This window comes from Triplophysa rosa, linkage group LG13 (assembly GCF_024868665.1).
Source record: "Triplophysa rosa linkage group LG13, Trosa_1v2, whole genome shotgun sequence".
NCBI lineage: Eukaryota > Metazoa > Chordata > Actinopteri > Cypriniformes > Nemacheilidae > Triplophysa > Triplophysa rosa.
In genome coordinates, this window is record NC_079902.1 from 10014610 (window position 1) to 10039750 (window position 25141).

General features: G+C 38.7%; 1 protein-coding gene across 5 annotated transcripts in view; it reads left to right on the plus strand.

Annotated features, from left to right (window-relative positions):
• mid2 (midline 2) overlaps positions 1-22471 on the plus strand; it is a 137491-nt gene extending 115020 nt beyond the window's left edge. For all 5 annotated transcript variants that reach the window (XM_057349532.1, XM_057349531.1, XM_057349533.1 and 2 more), the window contains 3 exons: positions 8191-8352; positions 17757-17964; positions 19094-22471. In XM_057349532.1, coding sequence (XP_057205515.1) covers positions 8191-8352; positions 17757-17964; positions 19094-19496 — 773 coding nt within the window. In that variant the 3' untranslated portion in view covers positions 19497-22471. The remainder of the gene's footprint in view (positions 1-8190; positions 8353-17756; positions 17965-19093) is intronic.
• Positions 22472-25141: the final 2670 nt, after the last annotated feature.

Genomic DNA, 25141 nt, shown 5'->3' on the forward strand with positions numbered 1-25141 from the left:
CATTTCGCCATCACTGCCTTTGACTTGGCCAATAACAGTCATGTGCTATGTAAAAATCTATACATTTCCCCTGCAGTGCACTCAGGTCCAATATGTGAAACTACACAACCGCCGTGAATGGAAAGCCGACCTTTGGTGAACAATTAAAACGTGACCAGAATTCAGCAGAATCAAATCTGAAACTAATATAAAAAAGTAAAAAACAATACAGCGGGAGCATCTTCTCTGTAAGCTTGTAGTCGATTACTCTGGATCGTTGGTTCTGTTAAAAGAAAAGAGCTCAGGTCTGTGTTCGGACTCTTGTTCATCACCGGCCCTGTGAATGCGAGGGCAGCGGCCTGGCATCAGCCATGATTAGATCTGACACAAGTTAATGCTCTTTGCTCCGCTCACATTGTGACATTGATTGATAGTGATACCAAACGCTCGACCGGCATGCTAACCTGCAGCAAACAGTATGCAAATGCAACTGTCCTTGCAGGAGAAGCTCGGGCCGCATCACCTCATCTGACGTCCTGTGCTGTGACTCACGGGTATGTAAGGAACGCGGGAAAGACGTGGATGGCATGAGGGCCAGCGGACACGTGGGCAAAGCTGACAGTTATTATAAACAGGAAGGAGCTCGCACCGGTTTAAGAAGTGGCTGTGTTGTGGTCATCTGACTGGGTTGTTCACGTGATTATGTGTTCGCACAAAACACTCGCTCGGGCAACGTGCCGCGCAACCTTGAGAAACCACACAAATCCCGTGGAAAGACAACAGCACAGAGAGAACAGTGAGAAAGTTATGCAGTCGGTTATGTAACCCTCTCCAGTCAATGTTTTGTTTGGTTATTTCTAATGGAAATAATCAGTGACAGCCTTGAGGATATTAGACTATAATACACACTCATATGTACAAGTATTGAAGGTACAAACAGAATTAAATTATTTGGGGCTTTTTTGAGGGAAGAGCACACATGGAGTAATGCCTATATACACTCTTAAAAAAGGTGCTTCAAAAGGTTCGTCGATGACATAGAAGAACCTTTTGGTTCCATAAAGAACCTTTAACATCTGAAGATCCTTCTGTTTCAAAAAAGGTTCTTTGTGGTGAAAAAGGTTCTTCTGATTATACAAAAGTAAGAAAGATAATTTTTCTTTGTCTGAATGATTCTTTGTGGAACTAACAATTCTTCTATGGCATCACTGTGAAGAACCTTTTAAGCGCCTTTATTTATAAGAGTGTACACATCACTTTATTAAACGGTTAGTTCCCATCCTCGATTCTGATTTGATTGATTTCTTACTATATGTTATATTGTCATAGATAACAAATAAACACAGAAGAGCAAATGCACAGTCACGGAAACACACACGCATATAATAAAACAGCCCAACTGCTGCATCAAAGGCTGGTTTGGATTTGCCGACAGTATTTGGAGCACCTTTCCTGTTTTTTGGCTCCCTTTCATCTGCCTACACACACACACTCACTTACACACAGTGTAGGATCCCTATTCACACTGGCTTTCTCTACCCAGTGACACATACCTTCATCTGCCTCTCTTTGAAGTCTTTCTCTGTATGTCAAACAATAGTAGAGAATTTACAATATAAGCAGCATATTATAGTCAGCTATTCTAATTCTGCTCATCAAACAACAACATCAAATGTCGTTTTGGATCAAATGAGTTTTTTTGTGCTTGGAAATATTAAAAACGCATACAGATGGTGGAACTTAGAAGTGTGGACGCAGCTGGTTAATACTTTAAGCTATTCGCTTTTTCTCATCTAGTGTTCAGATGTTGTAAGTTTTATTTACTTAAGTGCTTAAAGATAGGACTGTGTGTATATTCAATTCAGTTTTATTTATATAGCGCTTTTCACAATGGTTCTTGCAAAGCAGCTTTACAGGAAGAAAGACAAAAATAAAAAAGTTAGTATTCGTATTAAAATAACAATGGTCCCTCTTTGCTCTTGATTGTTGACGGGGATTGCCTGGGCTGTAGCTGGGATGATCAGTTAAGTTTACAGGATCTCGCAGGAGGATGGCATGTAACGATCAGCAGGTGCTGGTGTAATGTGTAGTTTCTTCTGGATGGGTATCCCGATGGTCAGTCAGTCCGCAGGCTCTGACAGGAGGATGACACCAGGTGGTCCCTACTTGAGCCGGCATAATCTGTGGTTACCTCGGAGGAGGGCAGAGAGAGAATAAATTGCGTAGCTGCTGTTTATTTACTTATAAACAAGATATGCATCATATACCTTATAAACAAGGTATGCATATGTATGTATGCTTTGCTGAAAAGATGTGTTTTTAATCCAGATTTAAATTGGGAGAGTGTGTCTGACCCTCGAATAGTATCAGGAAGGCTATTCCAGAGTTTAGGTGCTACATACGAGAAAGCTCTACCCCCTTTGGTGGATTTAGTTATTCTAGGTACTATCAGAGGTCTGGAGTTTTGTGATCGTAGAGAGCGTGATGGGTTGTAGCGTGATAGATGCTCTGTTAGATAATTATTGTGATTAGAAGTACATTATAGTCTATACGGTACTTAATGAGTAGCCAGTGTAGGGATGATAAAATTGGTGGTATGTGGTCCAATTTTCTAGACCTTGTAAGAACTCTAGCAGCTGCATTTTGAACTAATTGTATTTTTTTTTATGATGATGCAGGACAACCACTAAGTAGTGCATTACAATAATCAAGTCTTGAAGTCGTAAATGCATGAGCTAGTTTTTCTGCATCAGAAATACACAGAATATTCTGCAGTTTGGCATTGTTTCTAAGATGGAAGAAGGCTGTTTTTGTGATGTTTGAGATGTGGTTTTCAAACGACAGATTGCTGCCCAATGTAACGCCAAGGTCTTTAACTATATTTGCTGAGGTAACAGTGCATCCTTCTATTTGCAAGTTGTAATCTGTAATATTCTGTTTACAGGTATTTGGTTTTATAAGTAAAACCTCTGTCTTATCTGAATTTAGCAGAAGAAAATTACTAGTCATCCAGTGTTTTATGTCCTGAACGCACTCTTCCAGTTTTGTTAATTTTGAGGTTTCGTCTGGTCTAGATGATATGTATAACTTAGTATCATCTGCATAGCTATGAAAACTAATTCCATGTTTTCTAATAATGTTATCTAGGGGCAGCATGTATATAGAGAACAGCAAGGGTCCTAAAACTGATCCCTGAGGCAATCCATAGTTTACTGGCATTTGAATTGATGATTCCCCATTTAAATTAACAAACTGATATCGGTCGGATAAATATGATCTCAACCATTGTAAGGCTTGTCCCTGAATACCAATATAATTCTGTAAGCGATCTAGCAGCATGTCCAGACCTCGATAGTTTTGTCGTGAAAAAAAAATTGCCTAATAGGATAAACTTTATGTAGTACTGCCAATTTTGTAGAAAACGCCTAGATCTAGATTTACCTCAGCTGTTTAACAGCGATCTAAAGTGTCAATCTGATTGAGTTGGCCAATCAAATAAAGAAAGGCGAGGATTACTGTCCAATAAAATGAAAGAAGGCGTGAGTTGCTATTGACATAAGTCAAGCTCGAGTTCAGTTTCTACTGTGAAAGAGCGCGGTAAGTAGCTAACTGTTTAATGTTTTATCATAGAAATGTTAGCGGCCATTCACATGTCGCATCTAAAAATGCTCAGGTGTGTTTATAGGTTGTGGTTAGCCTATTAAAACAACTATATGATTTGCAAATAATTCAAATGCATCACTTTTAAACAAATTCTCATTCTTTAATTCTGTTTCTATATTATTTTAAGTTGACCTATTTTTAATAAAGATAAAAAAAAGTGTCTGCAACTTCTGTAGTTACTCAAAAAAAGTTAAAGGGACAGTTCACTCAAAAATGGAAACCTTTATGTCATTTCAAACCCAAATGCATGATGATCCTTTATGAAACACAGGTTGTATTTTAATCTGATAGTATTTGTATAAAAATATCAATTGACCATGTGTTTACTTTCATTACTGATAAACATGAGAAGACAGAGATGGTTTTAGCAATTGTTATGTAATTTGCACTCCAAACGTTTTAAAATGCACATGTGTAGATCAAGAAAGTCAATTTTTTTGTTTGGGACAAATTTAGTTTTTGGACCTCGGTATTTCCAAAATCCTGCGTATGGCCCTGTCTAGCAGTATGGCATGATCTATGGTATTGAATGCCGCACTAAGGTCAAGTAAAACTAGTAGTGAAAAACAGCCTCGGTTTGACGCTAGGAGTAGGTCATTTGTAATTTTTACAAGTGCGGCTTCCATGCTATGATGGGGCCTAAAGCCAGACTGAAATTTTTCCTGTAGGTCATTTTTTCGAAGGAAAGAGCACAATTGTGCAGATACTTTTTCCATTATTTTAGACAGATATGGAAGATCGGTCTATAGTTTCCTAGTTCATTGGGTCTAAGTGCGGTTTCTTAATAAGAGGATTAATAACGGCTAGTTTAAAGGGTTTTGGAACATGACCTAGGGGAGTTGATAATATTAAGAATGGGCTCTTCTACAACCGGTACTGCAACTCTTTTAATAGTTTAGTGGGTATTATGGGGTCTAATAAACATGTTGTCGATTTAGATGCTGTGATAAGTTTGTTTAACTCTTCTTGGCCTATTGTATGGGTGAGAAACACGGCAGCTAATCTAGAGGAGGGGTAAGTGGTGTTAGTTCATAGGACAAATTTAAAGGTTTAGCATTAGTTATTTTTCTCTAATGTTTTCAATTTTCTCTGTGAAAAATAGCATGAAGTCATTACTTCTAATGTGAGCTGGAATATTCTGATCAGGTGGTGTCTGGTTATTTGTTGGGGTAGCCACCATTCTAAATAAAAACCTTGGATTGTGTCTGTTAGTATCTATGAGGTTCCAAAGGTGCTCAGCCCTAGCCGATTTTAGTGCCTAACTAGGTCTAGGGTATGATTAAAGCGATGAGTGGGTTTGTTAATGTTTTGCTTGACCCCCAATGAGTTCAATAAATCTATGAATGCAACTTCAAAAGCATCATCTGCGTTATCTACTTGAATGTTGAAATCTCTAGCAATTAGTGCTTTGTCAGCATGAAACAGTAGGTCTGACATAAAGTCTGCAAACTCTTTTAGAAAATCAGCGTAGGGGTCTGGGGTTCTATACACAGTGGCCAAAACGAGAGTTAGTCATGTTTTTGTCTTATATCTGGAAGAGTGACTTTAAGAACAAGCGCTTAATATGACTTAAACCTGCATCCTGTTGATTGAGTAACATTTAGAATATTTCTATAGATCGTTGCAACACCGCCTCCACAACCAACCAAACGTGGTTCATGCTTATAACAGTAGCTAGGGGGTAGACTTGTTTAGACCAGTGTAATCATTATGTTTAAGACACGTTTCAGTTAGGCAGAGTATGTCAAACCTATTATCTGTTATCATTTCATTTATGATGACTGCCTTAGGTGTAAGCGGTCTAATGTTTAGTAGCCCTAATTTAAAAAATAGGTTTTGCGTTTTGATCGTGATCAGATATTTACTAGGTCCTAATTTTAACCTTTTCGTTGACCTCACTATTCGGGGAACTGACACAGTCTCTATAAGATTGTCAACACAAACGCTTTGATTACTAATTAGGTTGTGCTTATTAGGGATTGGATTTACTAGTCCATATACACTTACAGAGTGTATATGGTTGCAGTAAAATGTAAATCACAACAGATTTTTCTTTTGTTGTATATTTCATCGGACGCACACGCGCATGGCCCCAAGTTAACTTCCGGTCTGTGTTAGGTTATACATTTTTATATTTACTTTATATTCATATTTTATTGTATATAACAGTTTACCAGAGGTCTACCAGAAGTTAAGTTTGGGCCACAAAACATTGGTTTATGTTAGGGATGCACCGATATGTAAATTATGGCCGATAACGATAACCGATAATTCTTTAACTTTAGAAGCCGGTAACCGATAAATGGCCGATATAAAGTATCTAAATATTAATATAAACTAATAATTCCCTAAGACTGAAACCAAAGGCAAAAAGTGGACAACAGCTTTTATTTGAAAACATTTACTGCAGAAAACAAGGTAACCATTAGTTCTCTTTTTCCCCCCCTGAAAACCATGTACCAAGCCTACTTTACAGTAGTTAAAGATTCTTTAACCTTCAAGCTTTTCTGGTATATTTTTTATTTAATTAACAAATTATAGATGTTCTTACAGAGCAACCCAAAAAATGTTCTTTATAGCCACATGTCTAACAGGTCTCAAGACAGAAAGCATTCAGACAGCAGTCTGATTCAAACAATATGCTTTTGTTCCTATAATTTACACATTCATAAATACTGTATCTACATCAACAATGTTTTGCTAATAGCAGTAAGTGAATGATCATGACAGAAAGATACTGTACTGTACTGTACAAACTAGTTTAACTAGAGGAAATGATTTATGATTTATCAGCTATAATATATCGGCCTAAATTTTATTATCGGCTGATACCGATAACACTAAAAATGACCATTTATCGGCCGATACCGATATGGCTGATAATTTATCATGCATCCCTAGTTTATGTTGTTGCTGCTGAAACCATCTATACTACTGTTTAACCACTGTAGCTCAGTGGTTAGAGCATAGTGCTAGCAATGCCAAGGTCATGGGTTNAGGAAATGATTTATCGGCTATAATATATCGGCCTAAATTTTATTATCGGCTGAGACCGATAACACTAAAAATGACCATTTATCGGCCGATACCGATATGGCCGATAATTTATCATGCATCCCTAGTTTATGTTGTTGCTGCTGAAACCATCTATACTACTGTTTAACCACTGTAGCTCAGTGGTTAGAGCATAGTGCTAGCAATGCCAAGGTCATGGGTTTGATCCCAGGGGATTGCACATACTCTGATACAAATGTATAATATAATGCAATGTAAGTCGCTTTTGATAAAAGCATCTGCCAAATGCATAAATGTAAATGTATGTAAATAAGTGGGTGTGGCTATGTCATGTGCTTCTGTTGGACCGAGTAAGACGTTGCATGAATTACATGACTATAATGGTATTGTAAAATAAAATGACTCATATTTTGAATCATGTTTTTGGTCATACTGCCCAACCTTACTTATTATTTCTTACTACTTATTAAAATAATAAGAAATTCCAAAGGACAGCAACATTTCTGTTATGCCCTTTTTTCTTTAAAATAATAAGATTGTAGAGATCAAATAGAGCTGTGTGCTTGACTGCTTTTCAGATTTTCTCCTCTATATTATTGTGTATTCTTCATTTTTCATTGGCAGAGCTGTCAGTATATGTTGGAAGTAACACGCGGAAGAGCTCAAACTTGTTTATTTCACCGGTGCACAATTAACATGGTTATCTGCCAATGAGATTAGCTCAGGACGGCCAGATCTCTTCTGAATTATCGTCCTGGCTGATGTATGGCTCTGGCTTTACTGAGGACAGCTGTACTAAATTGTTGGCATTGTTCTCATACTCTTTTATAAGAAGTTGGACAATTCATTTGAATTCTTTTGGTCTCAAACTCACTCAATCTCTATTGAAGTCCTTTTTATCTTTTCTTTTGTTACATCACATCTTTTATAAAATGGTTTAATTAGAAATTGTTGAATAGCATAATAAGTCTTCTACAAACAAAAATCACAATGTCTCTGAAGTGTTTGAGGATATCTCAACAATGTCTCAGACAGTGCTCAGACTTGCCAGCATGCTAAAATATCCTCCTAATTTCCTACAGAATTCTTATGAGACCAAATGATTTGATGTTATCAACCTTCATTTCAACAGTTGGCTCATTTGTGTCCATTATTTCTTCTCCTAAGACAAACTTGACACCTAAATTAGAAATAACTGAGATCTCCCGAGCTATGAAATAACAACTTGTGAGCTGTGAAACTTCAGGGTAACTGTCATTGCCTGAGGCAAACATTCAGTCTTTTCAGGATAACTCCCTCAGAACGTGTGCTATATGTGCTTTTACATCAAACAGAAATAGACATGCCATGAATAATGAGCATCACATGTACCGTTGCCTTTGAGAGAATCTGTTCAAACATTTACTCTGACATGGTGATTATTACACGCTCTTCGGTTAATGTGTGCTGCCGTAGCCTTGAACAACAGCGATGCAAGAAATAGACTGAATCTATCATTAATACTACGCTCTCTCTTTCTCTTCTGTCTGGCAGGTCTTTATAACTCAGTAGATAGCTGGATGATCGTGCCCAATATCAAGCAGAATCACTACACAGTCCACGGTCTTCAGAGCGGCACCCGTTACATCTTTTTCGTCAAGGCTATCAACCAGGCAGGCAGCCGAAACAGTGAACCTGCTCGTCTGAAAACCAACAGTAAGTCCCAGTCCTCTGTGTGTGTGCAGGGATCTGTAAACTAGCGCTCGATCGGTATGCACATTGTTTTTTTGCTGATGCCATATCTAGAGAGATATAGTCCAAAAAAAATCTCAGACTTTTAGAAGATTTTAAAGGGGTATGATGAAGGACTTAAAACATCGTACAAGCAGATGCAGTTATAAGCAATTACATCAAACTATGGCCCTGTTATGAATAGTTTCTTTCTAACATAAAAGTTTCTTTTATCATGGATTTATTCAGAGATGTGTTTAAATATCTCCCCATAATGTGTTTGTTTTATCTTGTATAAATCTTAAATATCTTTTTACTGAATTTATTTACCGAATGTAGGATTTTACTTACTACATTGTTTTCCACCATAAAAAAATAGTCTAGTTGTGAAACTCATTTCAACTTTTTCCATTTTTTTAACTATTTTAAGTTTTGGCCAATGGTGAGTTAATATAACTTAAACCACTGGCCAAACCTAAATAGTTAAAAATGTCAATTAAGCTTTTCAGATTTCAACACTTCAACACATCAAAATAAGTTATACAATATGTGTGGATTTTTTGTGATGACTCCTTTAACACTGTAATAAAAAATATATATAATAAATAAATAAAAATGCACTGCCATTCAAAAGTTTTGTTTGTAATATTTCTATTTTATATTTATTTAATATTTATGTTTAAAATAATATTATTAATATTATCTTTTTTATTAATATTCAAAAACTATGTAATAACATAATTGTAACTATAGAAATTATGTTTAGTGAAAGCAAAATAAATCAAAACTATGTTATGTTCTAGCATCTTCGAAGTAACCACCCTTTCCAAAGAATTGACTAAATATTACCGGGTGCTGTTTAAATGGGATTCAAGAAATTTCCATCTATTAAATGTTCTTATTGGATGCATCTGGTCCAAGTCATTTATTTAAAAAAATCCTTTTCTAAATAAAATGTTAATTTTAATAATAATACAATACTGTATATGATTTGATTATATGCCATATTATTTTTGTCAGATTGAAAGATTTTTAAGATCATAAAAAAACATTTCAGTTGTTTCTAAACTTCTCGGTACAGCACATTACATAAAAACACTTTTTAGTTGTTTCTTAAAAACAGTAACGTCCAGCAGGTCTGTTAAACAGTACAGTGGGACTAAGTGCTTTAAATCCTGCATTCTAGTGGTCATACATCAATATAAACACAGCGGCTCTGTCATACTTCTGCCGCTCGATGCCTTTATTGACATACTGTCAGCAAAAAGCTGTCCAGCATGTTAATAATGGCATCCATCAGATGGTTTGGTGTCAGGCTGCTGGCATTTTGTGTGTGTTAAGAGAGAGGTCTGGAAAAGCCCGAGTCCCTCACCTCAGCTGTCACACATCACCTTCCCAATGCAAGAACTCAACCAGAAACCACTGCATGGGCTCACAGTATTCAAATAGGTTATTGCATCAGCATCTCTCGCGCACTTGTGGAGGAGTTTGAGAGTAAAATGCAAGAGGAAACTGAAATTTTTCTTCTGTCTATTGCTTTCATAGTCTGTTTCTTGTCATTCCCTTTTTCATGGTTCCTCGAGCTTCTGCGAGAATATCGCAGCACACACCGTTTTTTTGTGCTTTTTTCATCTCTCACCCCGAGCTGTCTGGGGCAGAGAGTTCTAGAGTAATAATGACAGTGATGCCATTATGTGCCATTTTCACTCCGGCACACACACAAAACTTGTGTGTCAGCTGTATTTCGGGGTGAAAACGTGTCCTACGTGGTAAGCAAGTATACGGATATTAATATCTTTTCTTTTTTCCTTCAAAAAAGTATAAATTGTATAGTTGCTGGCAAAGTTAAGAAACAAATGATTGTGGTTCCATGAGGATGTTTTTTTACACTGTGTAATATCAAATGTTTTGTGGCTTTTGTCCATGTCTGTTGGCTTGGAGGCTGTCTGTGTTTTAATGTGCTCAAAATAAGGTTCCTGTAGCTCTGGCACTTACTAGAAAGATTCAATCCCTTCTTATAATACAGTCTACAATGCCAACTAGCAATTAGAAAACCCAGTCGAATGATAAAATAAAGCAATGCTGATCAAGCCATTTCATGTAATTTTTAACACGAGACCCTGCCCCACACACACCGAGCGAATCATCTCATCATGATTTACCCCAGCTGTGCCATCTGCCCATATGACGCCTTTCAACACATTATTGACTTTCGGCCAGTTCCCTATTTCTCGTTTTCTCCAGCGCACGCGTGCTAACTCGACCGCTAAAAGTCCAGACACTTCCCCCATCTCTAGAGAAATGCGTCTATTTAAAGACATTTACATAATCAAACGAACTGTTCAGGATACAGGAATGCAGAATGAAGCGTACAAGACCACCCAACCCTCAGCTCACAGTTTCTCAGTGAGTGCTTTTACATGCACAAAATAAACGGATATCTATCAAAAACCATCTTAAAAAGAAACCTGTTCTCATGTGTTTACATGCAAAGTAATAAACCGTCTACGCTGAAAACCGCGTTTACAATGAAGTTTGAGACTTGCCGGGTTTCTCATGTGCAGTGAAGTCATCGTCGATAGTCTGTTTAGTAATTAAAAATGCAGCGGGAAAACGGTCAGAATCTGTATTTTTATATCTATTCTCTTGTCCTATTCTACCTGCATATGCAACAATAGTTCTTCATTTTGACGTTTCTAAATCAACTTCACGATTCGAGAGCGGACTTTTATGCGTTATTTTACTATTACGTCCGTTTGGGACTTTTACTGTTGCGCCGTCATGCGCACATAAACAAAACTGAGAGAAAACCAGTAAAGGCGTTTACATGCATTGCGGACTTGGAGTAATGGGCAATAAACTATCTCTGCCGAGCGGGTTTTGCTTACACCGTTTATGAGCTTTCCCCGATTAAAGAAAACCGTTTTACGCGTTTACATGACCTTACTTGTTATCAGATTATTAAGCATAACCGGAGTAAGACTGTGCATGTAAACGCACTCATTGACAGCTCATCTCTCAGCAGCCTAGACAAATGACTATGATTCACAAAAGCAGAGGTGTAGAGAGGAATCCACTTTTTCTGTCCCATGATATTGATTTATTTTAATGACAGAAATATGAAATTTTGCCTCCCACATTGTGTTCAACCCTGACACTACACTGTAAAAAAATGTTTGAAGGAATAGTTTACCCAAAAATAAAATTCTGTCTTCATTTTCTCACCCTCGAGTTGTTCCAAATCTGTATACATTTTTTGTTCTGATGAACACAGAGAAAGATATTTGGAAGAATGTTGGTAACCAAACAGTTCTTGGCCACCATTGACTACAATAGTAGAAAAAAAATATTTGTAAATTTCTTTGTTCTGTTAAACACAAAAGAATTTTGAAGAATGTAGGACAGCAAACAGTTCTGGGGCTCTTTTTTCTCCTATGGTAGTCAATGGCGGCCAAGATCTGTTTGGTTATAAGTATTCTTCCAAATATCTTTTTCTGTGTTCATCAGAACAAAGATATTTATATAGATTTGGAACTCAAAACTCAAAAGGCTTAATTGCAAGTTATCACTTGGTAACATACTGCTCCTCAAATTAACAAAACTTTATCACAGCCAATTGAAACATTTCGATTTATTTAAAAAAAAAATTTTTAATGTACATGATTTTCCACTTTAATCCAAATGTAACATTTCTTGAAATAGTGACATTTATATAGTCATCATAATGGTTGAAATTTTGAAAGATTGCTGTGTTGACTGTTTGTCAAGCTCTACTTTTCAACCCTGTTACTCTATTTATAACAGTTTTTTTATTATGTCAGAGACGATGGCCTCATGGGGCAGCACTCATATAGCACAACTGCGCCTCTGGCTACCCAAGTTTGATTCCCAGCTCGAGGTCCTATACCAATCCCATTCTTCTCTCTCCACCCTTTACTTCCCAGTAAAATCGTCTTGGTTATGGTTATGGATGTAACCTCAGTTCCCTGATCAAGGGAACGAGACGTTGTGTCGAACCGACAAATGGGGTTTGATCTTGAGAACCTATCAACTCTGATTGTACTTTTTAAAAGGCCAATGAAATTGGCGAATGGTATGACGCGCCAGTCTCCGCCCCTTACATACGGGTATAAAAGGAAGATGACCCATTCATTCACCTTTTGGGCTGAGGAACCTAGGAGGATACCCGGGTCGCTGCAGCGGGCGAAGCATTGTGGCATAAAGGACACAACGTCTTGTTCCCTCCATCAGGGAACCGAGGTTACATCCGTAACCAAGACGTTCCCTTTCTGTCGGTCTCTCGACGTTGTGTCGAACCGACAGAGCTTCACCGTATCACGACCTCAAGCGGCGCGACCCTGACCGGCCTAGGCGAATCATGGGTGCATCTCCGCAAATCATGATCTTCCAGTGAAAAAAGTAAGGCAGCACTTGAATAAGGGCGAGGGCTCTTGCCAACAGCGTCACAGGCGGAGGCCTTGCTACTCTAGATACGAGATGGCCGCCTGGCACCGTGAGGGACACTGGGGAGCGCAGGAACCTTGAGAGAGGAGCATGCGCTACGGAGGCGTGACAGAGTAACTAGGGGAGTGATCTGCAACATTGTCCCCGTAGGATGAGGTTCTGTGGCCGGCAGAACGGCTGCCTCGCCGAGGGCAGACTGGGACCTAGACAACCTAGAGGTGGCCTGGTCGCGGCAGGGCAGGGTGTGTTTAATCGCCTGTGTCTGCTTCTTCACCGCCGAGAACTGTTGAGAAAAGTCCTCGACGGTGTCACCAAACAGCCCTCCTTGCGAGATGGGCGCGTCAAGAAAGTGAACATTCTGGACGTTGCGCATCTGTGCAAGGTTCAGCCATAGGTGTCTTTCCTGGACCACCAGAGTGGACATCGTCCGACCCAGAGTGCGCGCGCCGTCACCTTAGTCACCCGGAGAGCGAAATCAGTGGCGGTGCGCATCAGTGGCGGTGAGTTCCTGCATAACCGCTGGGTCGCAACTTCCCTTGTCCATCTTCTTCAATGCCTTAGCCTGATGGACCTGCAAGATGGCCATGGCATGAAGAGCGGAAGCTGCTTGACCCACGGCAGTGTAAGCATTCGACACCAGCTGGGACGAAAACTTACACGCCTTGGAAGGGAGCCTTGGTCCGCGACTGCATGCTCTGCCTGGGGTACATCGACGTATCCCTTAGCAGCTCCCAAGTCGAGGGAAGTCAGGGCGACTGAGCTCATCTGACGTGCACGCGCCGAAAAGGGGTCCTGCCACATCTTCGTAAGCTCCTCACGCACCTCCGGGAAGAGGTTTCACACCCGCCCCGAATCCAGATACCACGAGTCCAGCCGCGAGTGTTGGGGGGAAGGCGGTGGCCCGGGCAAGCATGGCTGACATCTCCGCATCGGCCTCGTCCTGGGCTCGACCAGCAGTAGCCAGGAGCTCCTCTGCATCAGATGTCCGGAAGTCGCCATCCGATGCTGCGACGGACACTTCGTCCTCGTCACCATCTCCGCTATGAGACGGTCCACTGCCGCTCATCGGAGTCGGGACAGGTGAGCGTGCCGGGCACGGACGGTCCGCGGTGCTGGCGGCGGATTTATGTCCATTGGAGTCCCCGAATCACCACCGCCGCTCGCCGCTGCGGCAGGCTCGGAAGCCGCCGCGATGCAGGAAGCAGACGGTGTTGTGACTGCATCCATGCAGAACACAGCCACACGTGACCGCAACACCCTGATCGACATGTGCAAGTACAATCAGAGTTCGCAAGATCAAACCCCATCTGTCGGTTCGACACAACGTTGAGAGACCGACAGAAAGGGAACTATACTTTACTATCACTAAAAGCATAATTTTGTATTATTATACTATTTTCTAAAATATTTAATTCTGACTTTTCATTTGGGACGTTCAGTAGTAAAATATTTCTGAGTAATAACCAGTGTCTATAGCAACGTTCGTCTGGCTATACTATGTGTGCTTGTGTTTGTGTTTTGCCTCTAGCTTATAAAATAATTTAAACTTGAATCAATATTTCATCCCAGGTTATCTATTTATTTGGTAAGTAGTTTCGCAGTAAACCCAAGTCTCCTGATGATCACCTTGTCAGTGCTGACTGTACATGATCCCACGCTTAATTTATAAAATATAAATGAGCAAATCTTGAAAAATCAAACCTGTCAATTGCCTCTTGAGGTTGATGATCAACATTCTAAAGGTAATGCACCTATTTCACTGACCAGTTTATAGAGAAAAAATGACAGGCTCTGTTTTGTACCGTTCATGGAAAGTACCAAAGGTTGCTGGAGGGAATGCTGAAGGAAAGTAGGTTTCCCTGGAAAACTGGATGAATTAATCAGGATGGGAGTGTGTGCTTTCACCCTTCCTCCTTATTTACCATCCGTGCTACTGTTCCCCCATCCCCCAAGCCATCACCAGCATCCACTGTACGTGAGCGAGAGCTTTAAGAGCATCCAGGCTTGATGAGCACGAATGTGAAGACATCAAATGGCTCTTTGCAGGTTGTGCTGAAATCAAAGCTGAGTTTCTCCAGCTGAACTTTGGAGGAGACGGGATGTTCAGAGCCGGCGCTGTGATCCATAATACAGACAGCAGCAGGAGTCTGAACACAGACTCAAATCTAGTCTATCCTACAGATCAAACCAAATCATGGATCTGTTATTCCTCAACTTGAGACTTTTTTGCTTTTGTTCTGTGTATTTTGCTTTGTTTACCTTTGTTATGATATCCTGTTTTCTATTTTTTTATGTAGTGTTATTGAGTTTAATAGTTTTTTGTTTTATTTTTTAGTACAGGGGTGCTCAGTTCTGATTTTAGAGATGTATTGTACCCCATTGTAGAGATGTCAGATAACCAACTAGTTCACTTTTTTAAAGTTATCTAAAGTTTACTTTTACACATTAAAGTCAGGTGTTATAGACTGCGATTAAAACCAAAATCTTCTGGAAAAGTCTTCTAATGTGTGGAAATGCAAGTTATTTTAGGCAAAAATTTCACTTTTAAAATAAAAGTGTGTTGTTCTAGTGTGCACTGATACTGGCCTGTGATGTCAGACTTTGAATAACAGCAGCACAGAATCAGCTTGTCTGTTTGTTTGTGTGTGGTCACACTGTCACCGTGTCTACACAAATTTAAAATTATAATGGGTTCTAATGTGTTTTGATGTCTTTTGTAGCGCCAGTCGTGTCCGGTGTAGACACGGTATGTGTTCCCATAGTAGGTGTTTCCTGTTTGATCTGGAACGCCGTGGCCAGAGACCGCACATAAAGCTAATATGAGAAATATTACATGACAAGCCGCCTCTAGGGAAAATATGTTTAAGATCTCGGAATAATATTTACTCGTCCTGTACGGTGCAGACAACGCTCAAGCTGTCAGCGGTCACCCTTCCCTGCAGAAAACACAGCGGTGCGGCCCAAGAGCACAGGCTGAGTGTAACCTCACGAAAGTACACTGTAAATACACCTCTGTACTGTATATATCTGACACAGATGTCAGCGCCTGCCATTAATCTACAAGTTCTTACTCATTTTTGTGCTTTTACTAGCTCAGCTTCACATTTGAAAGCTTGAACTCTGTAGATTTATCTTGTATTTTATATTTGTTTCTTTATATCTTATGGACTATTTCTGGATGTTTTAGCTTTAATCGTGTTGCTATTTGACTCCTTTTTTCTCTATAGACGTTTCAAAGCAACAACATAAACAAACGTTACTGCGCTTAATTTCCGGTACCCATTCGCAAACAGTAGAGTGCCTGTAGATTATTTATGAAAACATGCAAAAGAAACCGAGAAGAACCGTTACTTTAGACTCTGATACCAACTCAACCGCTAGATGTCGATGTACCATACGGTTTCATACAATTATTATACTAGCATAAATTAATATAATTATTCATATTGAATTAATTAAAATGTAAACAATTATTATTAGACACCAGGCAGACTGATAAACAAACACAGACCACGCGCGTCCGATGGAACGGTCAAGAGACCGTTTCAAAGCAACAATATAAACAAACATTACTGTTCGTGTTCACTTTTGTGGCCCAAACGAGATGTGACTTCCGGTACACATCTGCAAAGAACAGATTACTTCTGAAAGCAAGCAAAAAATCAAAACGAAATAAATTACATTAGCTAGCAAGTTAAAAGTATCTCTAGCCAGTATTGTTTTGTGTTACCAGTAGAAGAACCATTACTTGCGACAAAGTTAAATAACCCCACAAATTGTTTATTTAATAAAATGAATATACAATAAAATAGTTTGTTTAATACAACTATTATACAACAAAATATTAATATAAATAAATATAAATTCAATAAAATATAAATAGTTGTATTGTCAGCCACTAGCCAGAACGATAACCAAACACAAACCGTGTGCGTCCGATGAAACCGTCTAACCAGATATGTGTCTTTATTATTTTTGTAAGAAGACATAATAAAGATTCACATGTCACAATGTATCTTGCAGTAGTTTACATATTTACACATCTCTTACGAAAAGTAAACATGGTTTATATATACTAGTTTAAAGCCAAAGTAACCGTAGATTTACTATGCTCTCACCACTATAATAGTAACATAAACAGTAAAACTGTGGTAAAAACTGTTGTAATACAAATCACTTGTCACTAATCACTTAATCACCAAAAACATGGTTACTACACTTCCACCATAATAAAACCATGGGTCATTTCTCCAATAGATAGTCAAATTCTCTCTGACTGACTTGAAATACAGGTATGACGATCAATTTTTCTCCGTTTTCTCTCAGACACCTGCCCTACACAATTATCCTGTTGTACACCTTTTATGTCTTCACCGTTCATCAGTTTTATACTGGCAGGCAATAAAGGTTTCTCCAGCATCTTGCTTGTTGCAGCCTGTCACGCGTGTGCGCGTCTGCATTTGTTCCCGGCGTCCTCAAAGACATGTGGTAAAATAGCATGACTGCTCATGAGCGTTGAGAATGGCTGCGCTCGTGGCGATAAGCAGTTCAAAGACAAAAGTGTATTAATGTAATTGGCTTCCAGCAGCGCATTGTGAGAACCTTTGGTATCTGGGTGCAGTAAGGCGGATTCTGGGCTGAGGTGATTGGTTTGTGTTAGGGGACAGAGAGGAGATGATTGTTTTCCTGTCTTGTCAGTTATTACACTGGGATGGAAACGATTTAGACGTGCCGAAGTTAAATGACGGCTCTGCAGGGGTCACCTACGCTTTTCAAGAATCACTTACATCTCTGTCATTCATTCGTATGTTATCGCATTCTCTCCTGATTATCTGAACAGTTTTAACACACCAGTGCAGAGTTCCTCCTCAGGTCTCAAAACTCATTCCAGAAGGAGTCATGGTGTGTTTTCTGTGTTCCCTCAGGCCAGCCTTTTAAACTGGACCCCAAAACAGCACACAAGAAGCTGCGGCTGTCTAATGACTGCCTGACCATGGATAAAGATGAAAGCTCTCTGAAGAAGAGTCACACTCCGGAGCGTTTCAGCGGAACTGGATCATACGGCGCTGCTGGCAACGTTTTCATCGACAGCGGCTGCCATTATTGGGAGGTTTTACTGGGAGCCTCCACGTGGTGAGTTTCTATATTACATAAGATTTGATATGATAACAACACCAGAGGCTTGTAGCACACATGGAATATGATTCTGTAAATGGGCGCTTTTTAATGACTAGTAAAATGTTAAACAACTTATAGACACCGTAAGCACTAATGTTGTTTGTAAAACTCACTTATGATTCAAATTTTGGGTGTTGGACCCATGAATTAAAAATCTTTTTTACCTAGAAAATCCATAAACTTCAAAGTTCAAGTCACTTTAAAAAAAATGTTTTTCAGTCACCTGATTGCCTTAAAATTTTGAGGTAATTTAATTTAAATATATTAGTTAACTCAATGAATGTGGTGCAAACTCATGTTGACTTCATTTTTAAGTTGAATTAACTTCAGCCAGGTAACATATTTTTCAACAATTGTTTTTTACAGTGATGAACTTTTAAGAATTATCAGTTCAAAATATAATGAGGAATACCCATAACATAACATCCTTGTGTCTGAATGTTTAGATTATTTCTATTTGGACAAAGAATAAGGTACATTTAAATCGTTTAAAAAAAAAAAACGTAGTTCTCACGAGGTTTTTGTCCTTATTTTAGTATAATTGATGTAATTTGACTCAAAAAACGTTTTCTGTAAAGTCACTATTTTTGTGCTTCGGTAAACATGGACCCTGATCAATACATCCAATTTTATTCCACAATAATGAAGATATGTGTCAAAATGCATTTTTGTGTGTATAGTATTTCTGTGGAGAATCAAGTTAATTCATTGGTTGACATGAATTCTTTTCATACGTTTTGTTGTAATATCATTAAATATGAAAAATCACAAAATGAAGTCAACTTCATTTCAGCAGAAGTGAAGTGAACTGAAATATACACGTTTTAGGAGACCCCGTTGCTTATTGAGGAGAATCGTCAACTCATTCACCTGTTGGATACCCGAAATTTGAAACCAAATAAATTTGAAAGAAGTTTCAACAAAACAAAAGTATAAAAATATCTTTGTGTAAAACACTTTGAATGGTTGAAATCATCGTTTTTACCCCTGTGGTCATATTTCATCCAAATGAGCCAAGACAAAAAATACATTCACGATGCCTTTGTTTCTAATGACAGTATTCCAAATCTCTTCTCTCTGTTAGGTACGCTCTCGGTGTGGCCTACAAATCAGCACCCAAAAACGAATGGAGCGGTAAAAACTCGTCCTCCTGGGTTTTCTCGCGCTGCAACAACAACTTCCTGGTGCGGCACAACAACAAGGAGTCTCTGGTGGAAGCGTCGCTGCAGTTGCGCAGGGTGGGCGTGCTGCTGGACTACGACAACAACGCCCTGTCCTTCTACGACGCCATGAACTCCCAGCACATATACACTTTTGACGTTTCTTTCCTACTTCCCGTGGCTCCCACCTTCATGATCTGGAATAAGTCTTTGATGATCATGTCAGGGCTGCCCGTGCCGGATTTCGTGGACTGCTCGGAGCAGCAGGAGAGCATCTGTCGCCAGCAGGATTCACCGTATGTGTCTGGTATGAAGAGCTGCCACTGAGCCGATGGGCCCGGGGGCTTCTAGAGCGATGGGTTTCCTCCGTTTTATCCCAGTGTTCCCTTTTTCTTTTAAACTGAGTTGAAGTGCGGTTTGGTATGAGGATGTTCTGATATTTGCGGTCACATACACAAGTGTTACGGGACTTTGAGTCGTTTCTTATGAGCTCCCCGATTACAGCTGAACGGGGGAAATACAATTGTAAATTATTTATGACTAACATGTTGGTTTGCTTTTTGTCAGTTTCAATGTATCCCTAAAAGCACTTTTTGGAGTTAAATTTGTCGCCCCTTAGTGTAAAAAGATTTGCTAACTTGAAACAGGGTTGCACTTGCTTTTGGACCGAATTATTGTGGTGTGCAGGTTAGATTTATTATCTGATGGGTCTATAACACACTTTTGATATTCAGGGAGAGAAAGATCAACTTTACAATTCGTCTGGAGATAATGGCATGATATGTATTTCCTCTGTGATTTGATCTCACTTTTTTGGTTTTGTTTTTTTGTGAAAAGCATGAGGCACAAATTCCCCGGGTGTTTATTTTTACATGTATGTTTAATATTTGCTATGATTCCTAACGTACCACAAAATCCCATCAGTGGATGTGTTCTTCCATCGAGAATTTAGAAACCACAGTGATCATTCACAAGATCTCAAAGAAAAAGCATCAGTTTGTTGATCGTTTTACACGCGCTGTGACTCAAAACGTGCTGTTTCGATTGAGCATCCAAAGCAAAACATGACAGCCATCATACTGTATCCTCTACACTACAGTAATATTATTTTCGTAATCTTACATGATCTTCCTCAGTGTGATATTCAGGGCTGGACACCCAGAGCTGGGTTCATAAAGACAATCACTTGTGCTAGAGCAGGCAAAAAAAATCAAGTGTGTAGCAGGAGATCTTTGCAATAGCATGTTAAACTTGAAAAAGTGGTTTGCATCCCTTTGAAAGGCGTTTCTTTGTAAATATGCAGATTAGGAAGTATTGATACTACTGACAGCGCTCTATTTCTCTCTGCAGTCGCTTATCGTCAGTTGGATTTGCCTCTTTCATCATCTGAATGTACATAAATGATCTTATGTTTTTTTTATATCTGATAGAAAGCACAGAGAATTTACCATCAGATCCATTTCGCAACGTATTACGTTTCCTGGTACATTAAGGGGGAACTCTTGCTATGTTGTTTGTTTTCATGCGAAGTCTGTTGTTTTTACGCCTGATTCACTAAAGGAATTTTTCAGTTTAGGAAATGATGCTCAGAAGTTTAGCGCTTCGCGCAGCGCAGTTTTGAGTGATGAGGCGAACCATTCAGGTCCTGCACACCTGAACAAGCTAATGAAATTCTTCAGGATTACTTGAAAATTACAGCCAATTGGTTTTGATCAGTGTTGGATGCGAGCTCGGCTGGAGTACAATTCAATAGCTCTGCTTTACAGCATTGCTCTTCCGCAGCCAGACGCCTGAATCGGCTCCTGCGAGCATCAACACAATTCATCAACAGCAAATTGGCTGAAAGTGCATTTTTATTACAATTTTAACTACAGACCCATTATGAAATATTCATGAGGTTTTAGGAGCACGTTTATTGAAGCATGAGGATTGGATGGTCAGCAGGTTTTTATAGATCACGGCGTTTACATCACTCCTTCCAGCTCGTCCAGTTTCACTTCTCCATCTCATGGTCATTATTACTCTGTAAGCTTTAAAATAGATTCAAGATGCACGAGAGATGATAGTCACATCTGAGACGGAGTACTCTTTTCTTCACATCCCTTATGAAGTTTTAAGTCTATAATCTCATTTTTTAGTAGATTCATTTTTTAAGTTGCAAAAGCATTTTTTAGCAATGATGCTTTAACAAGGCAGGCATTGCATTGCGTTTATTAGCATTGTAGTGATTTCTGGTAAATATCTAGTGTGGTTTGACCAATGACGTGCTATGACACTTGATGTGCTTGCTTGAGATGGACGTCGATGTCGAGTAGTGCTCCAAAAAACTGATTTTTCAGTTCTGTGCAGTTAAAACAGCGGTCAGTACGGGAGACATGTACCACCGTCATTTTCACTTTGATTTCTGTGTGAACACACCCTCTTCTTCAGCTCTATCTCTCCCTTTTGGATCATTTAGTCTTTCGGTTGACAGTTCTCAGTATTGTCACCGCTGTCGGAGCTGTAACTGATGGCTGAAGCAAGAGTCATGTGTTTCCGCCTGAATGGGTCTCGGTCTTATTTTGTGACGGCGCCGCTCTCAATCCTCCATGAAACGTAGCAAGATGTACGTATCACGATGAGTCTTCAGCTCTGCCATTTATCATTGATGATATCTGCAGGCAAATCTTAAGTAACTGTTTGAGATGCTTGATTTCAGGTCACCAACCATGTGAAAGTTAAATTTCAGGCTTTTAAGATGTTAGTGAAGGTGAGGAGCTGGAAAGCAGAGCTCGCGAATCTCTCGCAGGGACTGTTGATCTGTGATCTAGAGCGACATGCTCAATCCATCTGTTCATGTACGCTTCACTGGGTCACTGCATGACGATGTGGCCGAAGCTCTTCCTGTGCTGTTTTATAGAAACATTTTGACTTGATTTTATGGAAAATGTCCGGGAAAAGATATCATTGTCGTGTCATATCAGATCTCCACTTAGCCGTGCTTTTCTTTGCATTTTAGACTGATTAATGAATTACGATTATGTTTTCAACCAATTGTTTTTACATTTCCGAGGGGGGGGAGGGTTGTGAAATCATGGTGAATTTTCCTCTTTCAGGCTTTTATGTGGGCAAGCAGCTGTTTTTAACATAATTCTCCTGTTTCAATAGATATATTACCTAGCAAGAAAAGAATGTAAATCATAGGAGGAAATATATATTATATAAAATTGTATAATATGCAAAAATATATATGAACTATTGTTATTTATGTGAGTCCAAATAAAAGTCTGATCCCATATGCGTCTTTGTTCTGTGTGTTCTTGCAGGAAGAGGTCAGTAATGTCAAATTATGTTGCCTATAGTGCTCACAGTCATGCTGTTGGGTATCACTTGTGTTCCTCAGCTGTTATATCTGCACTAGAGAGGGACTGACACTGACTATACATGGCACAAAGGTCGGTCACACTAACTTTTGCAGTATTGCATCCATACAGTCGTAGGGAAAATCACATTTGTTTGTTCGACAAATTCTCTTGACAACTTGCTTTAACCATTCTCAATAAAAAAGTGTTGAATTACCAAAATATTTTTTCATTCACAAGTTATTGTTTCGCTTTGGAAATTGAAAAAAATATATTATAAAACGGTCAGTTCTGGTCCTTGACTCTGATTGGTTGAGCCGCGTTCTAAAATACCCGATTTGTAACTGCTGACCGCATTACATAGCCTAAAGGCTGGAATACACTACACGACTATTAAAATCTGCACAGATTTTTTAAAATCTTGACATCCCACACTTGCAAACTTGCAAGTTTGCAAAGAAAAACAGGCCATCACACTACGCGATAAAATCTGCAGACTAGCGCAGACTTTCTGCAACAAGTCCAGACTGAAAATCTAGGCAGAATCTGAGCAAAAGCCTTGTAGTGTATTCCAGCCTTAAATATCACTGTGCCACTATTGTTGCGTCTGTGTTGCTTGGCCTTTCTAAGCATATGGAATAACCGTTTTATAAAAGCAATAACCCCTGCGTAGCAGTAGGTTACAAGTGCATTTTATAACAGCTAACGGTTCATGTCGTGCCTAACAACGCCCCTTAGCTGTTATAAAATGCACTTTAATCCGCATTTCTAGATGTATTGTGGTCATTCCAGTCTGAATTTCAACAAAATCAAACCTCAAGACCTTACATAAAGTCATCCAATCCAAAGTGAATAACTGACAGCATAACAAGACGCATGAAAACTTTGATAAAAATCAAGATTATCACATAAAAAATATTTTTGAACTTTTCCAAATGTACAAATATTACTGTTGTATTGTTTAAAAGTGAATATGAACTTGTTTTCTTAACAGAAAGAGCATCCTTTCTGTTATATTGACCTGTTTCTCCGGTTTTCATTTTCTGCAAATAAATGCAAATAGAAACAATATTTTTATTTGAGATTTGGGAACAATATTATTAGTAGTTCACAGAATGAAACAAAAATGATAATTTACATAAACAGACATCTATAAATAAAAATGTTATACATTTTAAAATCAGAAAAACTGATTTTGAAATGGTCTCTTAATTATTTCCGCGGCTGTATTTAGTGTGTTCAAATACTTTCTATATGGACGCTGTTGGTTCTTATACTGTATGTTACAAGAGAAGGTGGCAAACAAAGGAAAACACTATTAGATACTCAAAGTGAAATGAACATGTATAAGTACTGTTTTATATTCAGAACAGTGTGCTCCGGAATCGTCTCTTACAGTACTATGATTATGATGAATGTTCCCCCTAAGATGTAATAGAGGTGAAATTTACCTTTGATTTAACTAAACCAGCTGCTTCAGTCTGATTCCTGCAGTTTTATTGAACACAGAGTTCTTCAGTATGTCATCACAGCTTTTCACAGTCGTACAGCCGCAGCAGCCATTACGGCTCTCTTCAGTAATGACTCTTATCATGTGTGAGAATGAAAATGAGGCCTGATGGAGGAGTTCACCCTGCGTTTCTCCTCTTAAATCGCTTCACTACTGCGGCTGCAAGATTCCAGATTGAAATATGCAGCGTTGGTGACAGTGAATGAAGTCAAATGTCAGCAGGAAAGACTGAAATGTAAAAGCTGGAATATGCTTGATTGTTGTTATGAACGTGTGATTTCTTAAGCTAGCTGAACAAAACTCACAGCCCAAGTGAGAGCAGCATCACATTGATCGAGAAATAGATCGCAGGTTAATCTTGTGGCATTATGTTCTGAAGTAGCAGTATTGCTTTGCCGCAGTATTGTTTTGCCCTGCATTCAAGATTGTTTTTATGTAATCTTGTAACATTTTCCTGAGAGATGCAATACTCTTGTTTAAAGTAAGTTTTTTTTAAGTAAATATACTTAATTTTGTGTCAATTTTTTGCACACGGTTTTTTATTAATTATCTTTTTTTAATCAAAGTAAATCATTTGTTTTTTTTCAGTGTAGTTGTTTTTGTTTTGCAAAGCAAACACTATAAAAACTAGTGCTGTCAATCGATTAAAAAATTAATCTGATTAATCGCACATTTTTTTTCTCTGATTAATCGCGATTAATCACACATACATTCATGTTTTTAAATATACTTTTACATTATAATAATTTCACATTTAATCTCCTAATTAATGTAGAAACAACACATTTCTTTAACATCATCATTTTATGAATGAAAGCCAACATTCTGATATTAGTACTGCAACTGATGTCTCTATTAAATTGATTATTTATTTTTACATTAATTATAGCCGTCTCGTCTCTCTGATGCCTCTCACATTTTCACAGCTCTTTGCATTTATTTAAGATTTTATTTAACAAGTTGAAGTCTTAACACTTCACACTTAACACTTTAATATGTTGAAGCTTATTTAAATGCTAGACAAAATGGGCTTTCTGGCATAATTTTTTGTGGTTTTGTTAATTCAAGCACGAAAGAGACTTAATACTGGTGCGCTGTCTGACAGAGATTCACTGATGCAG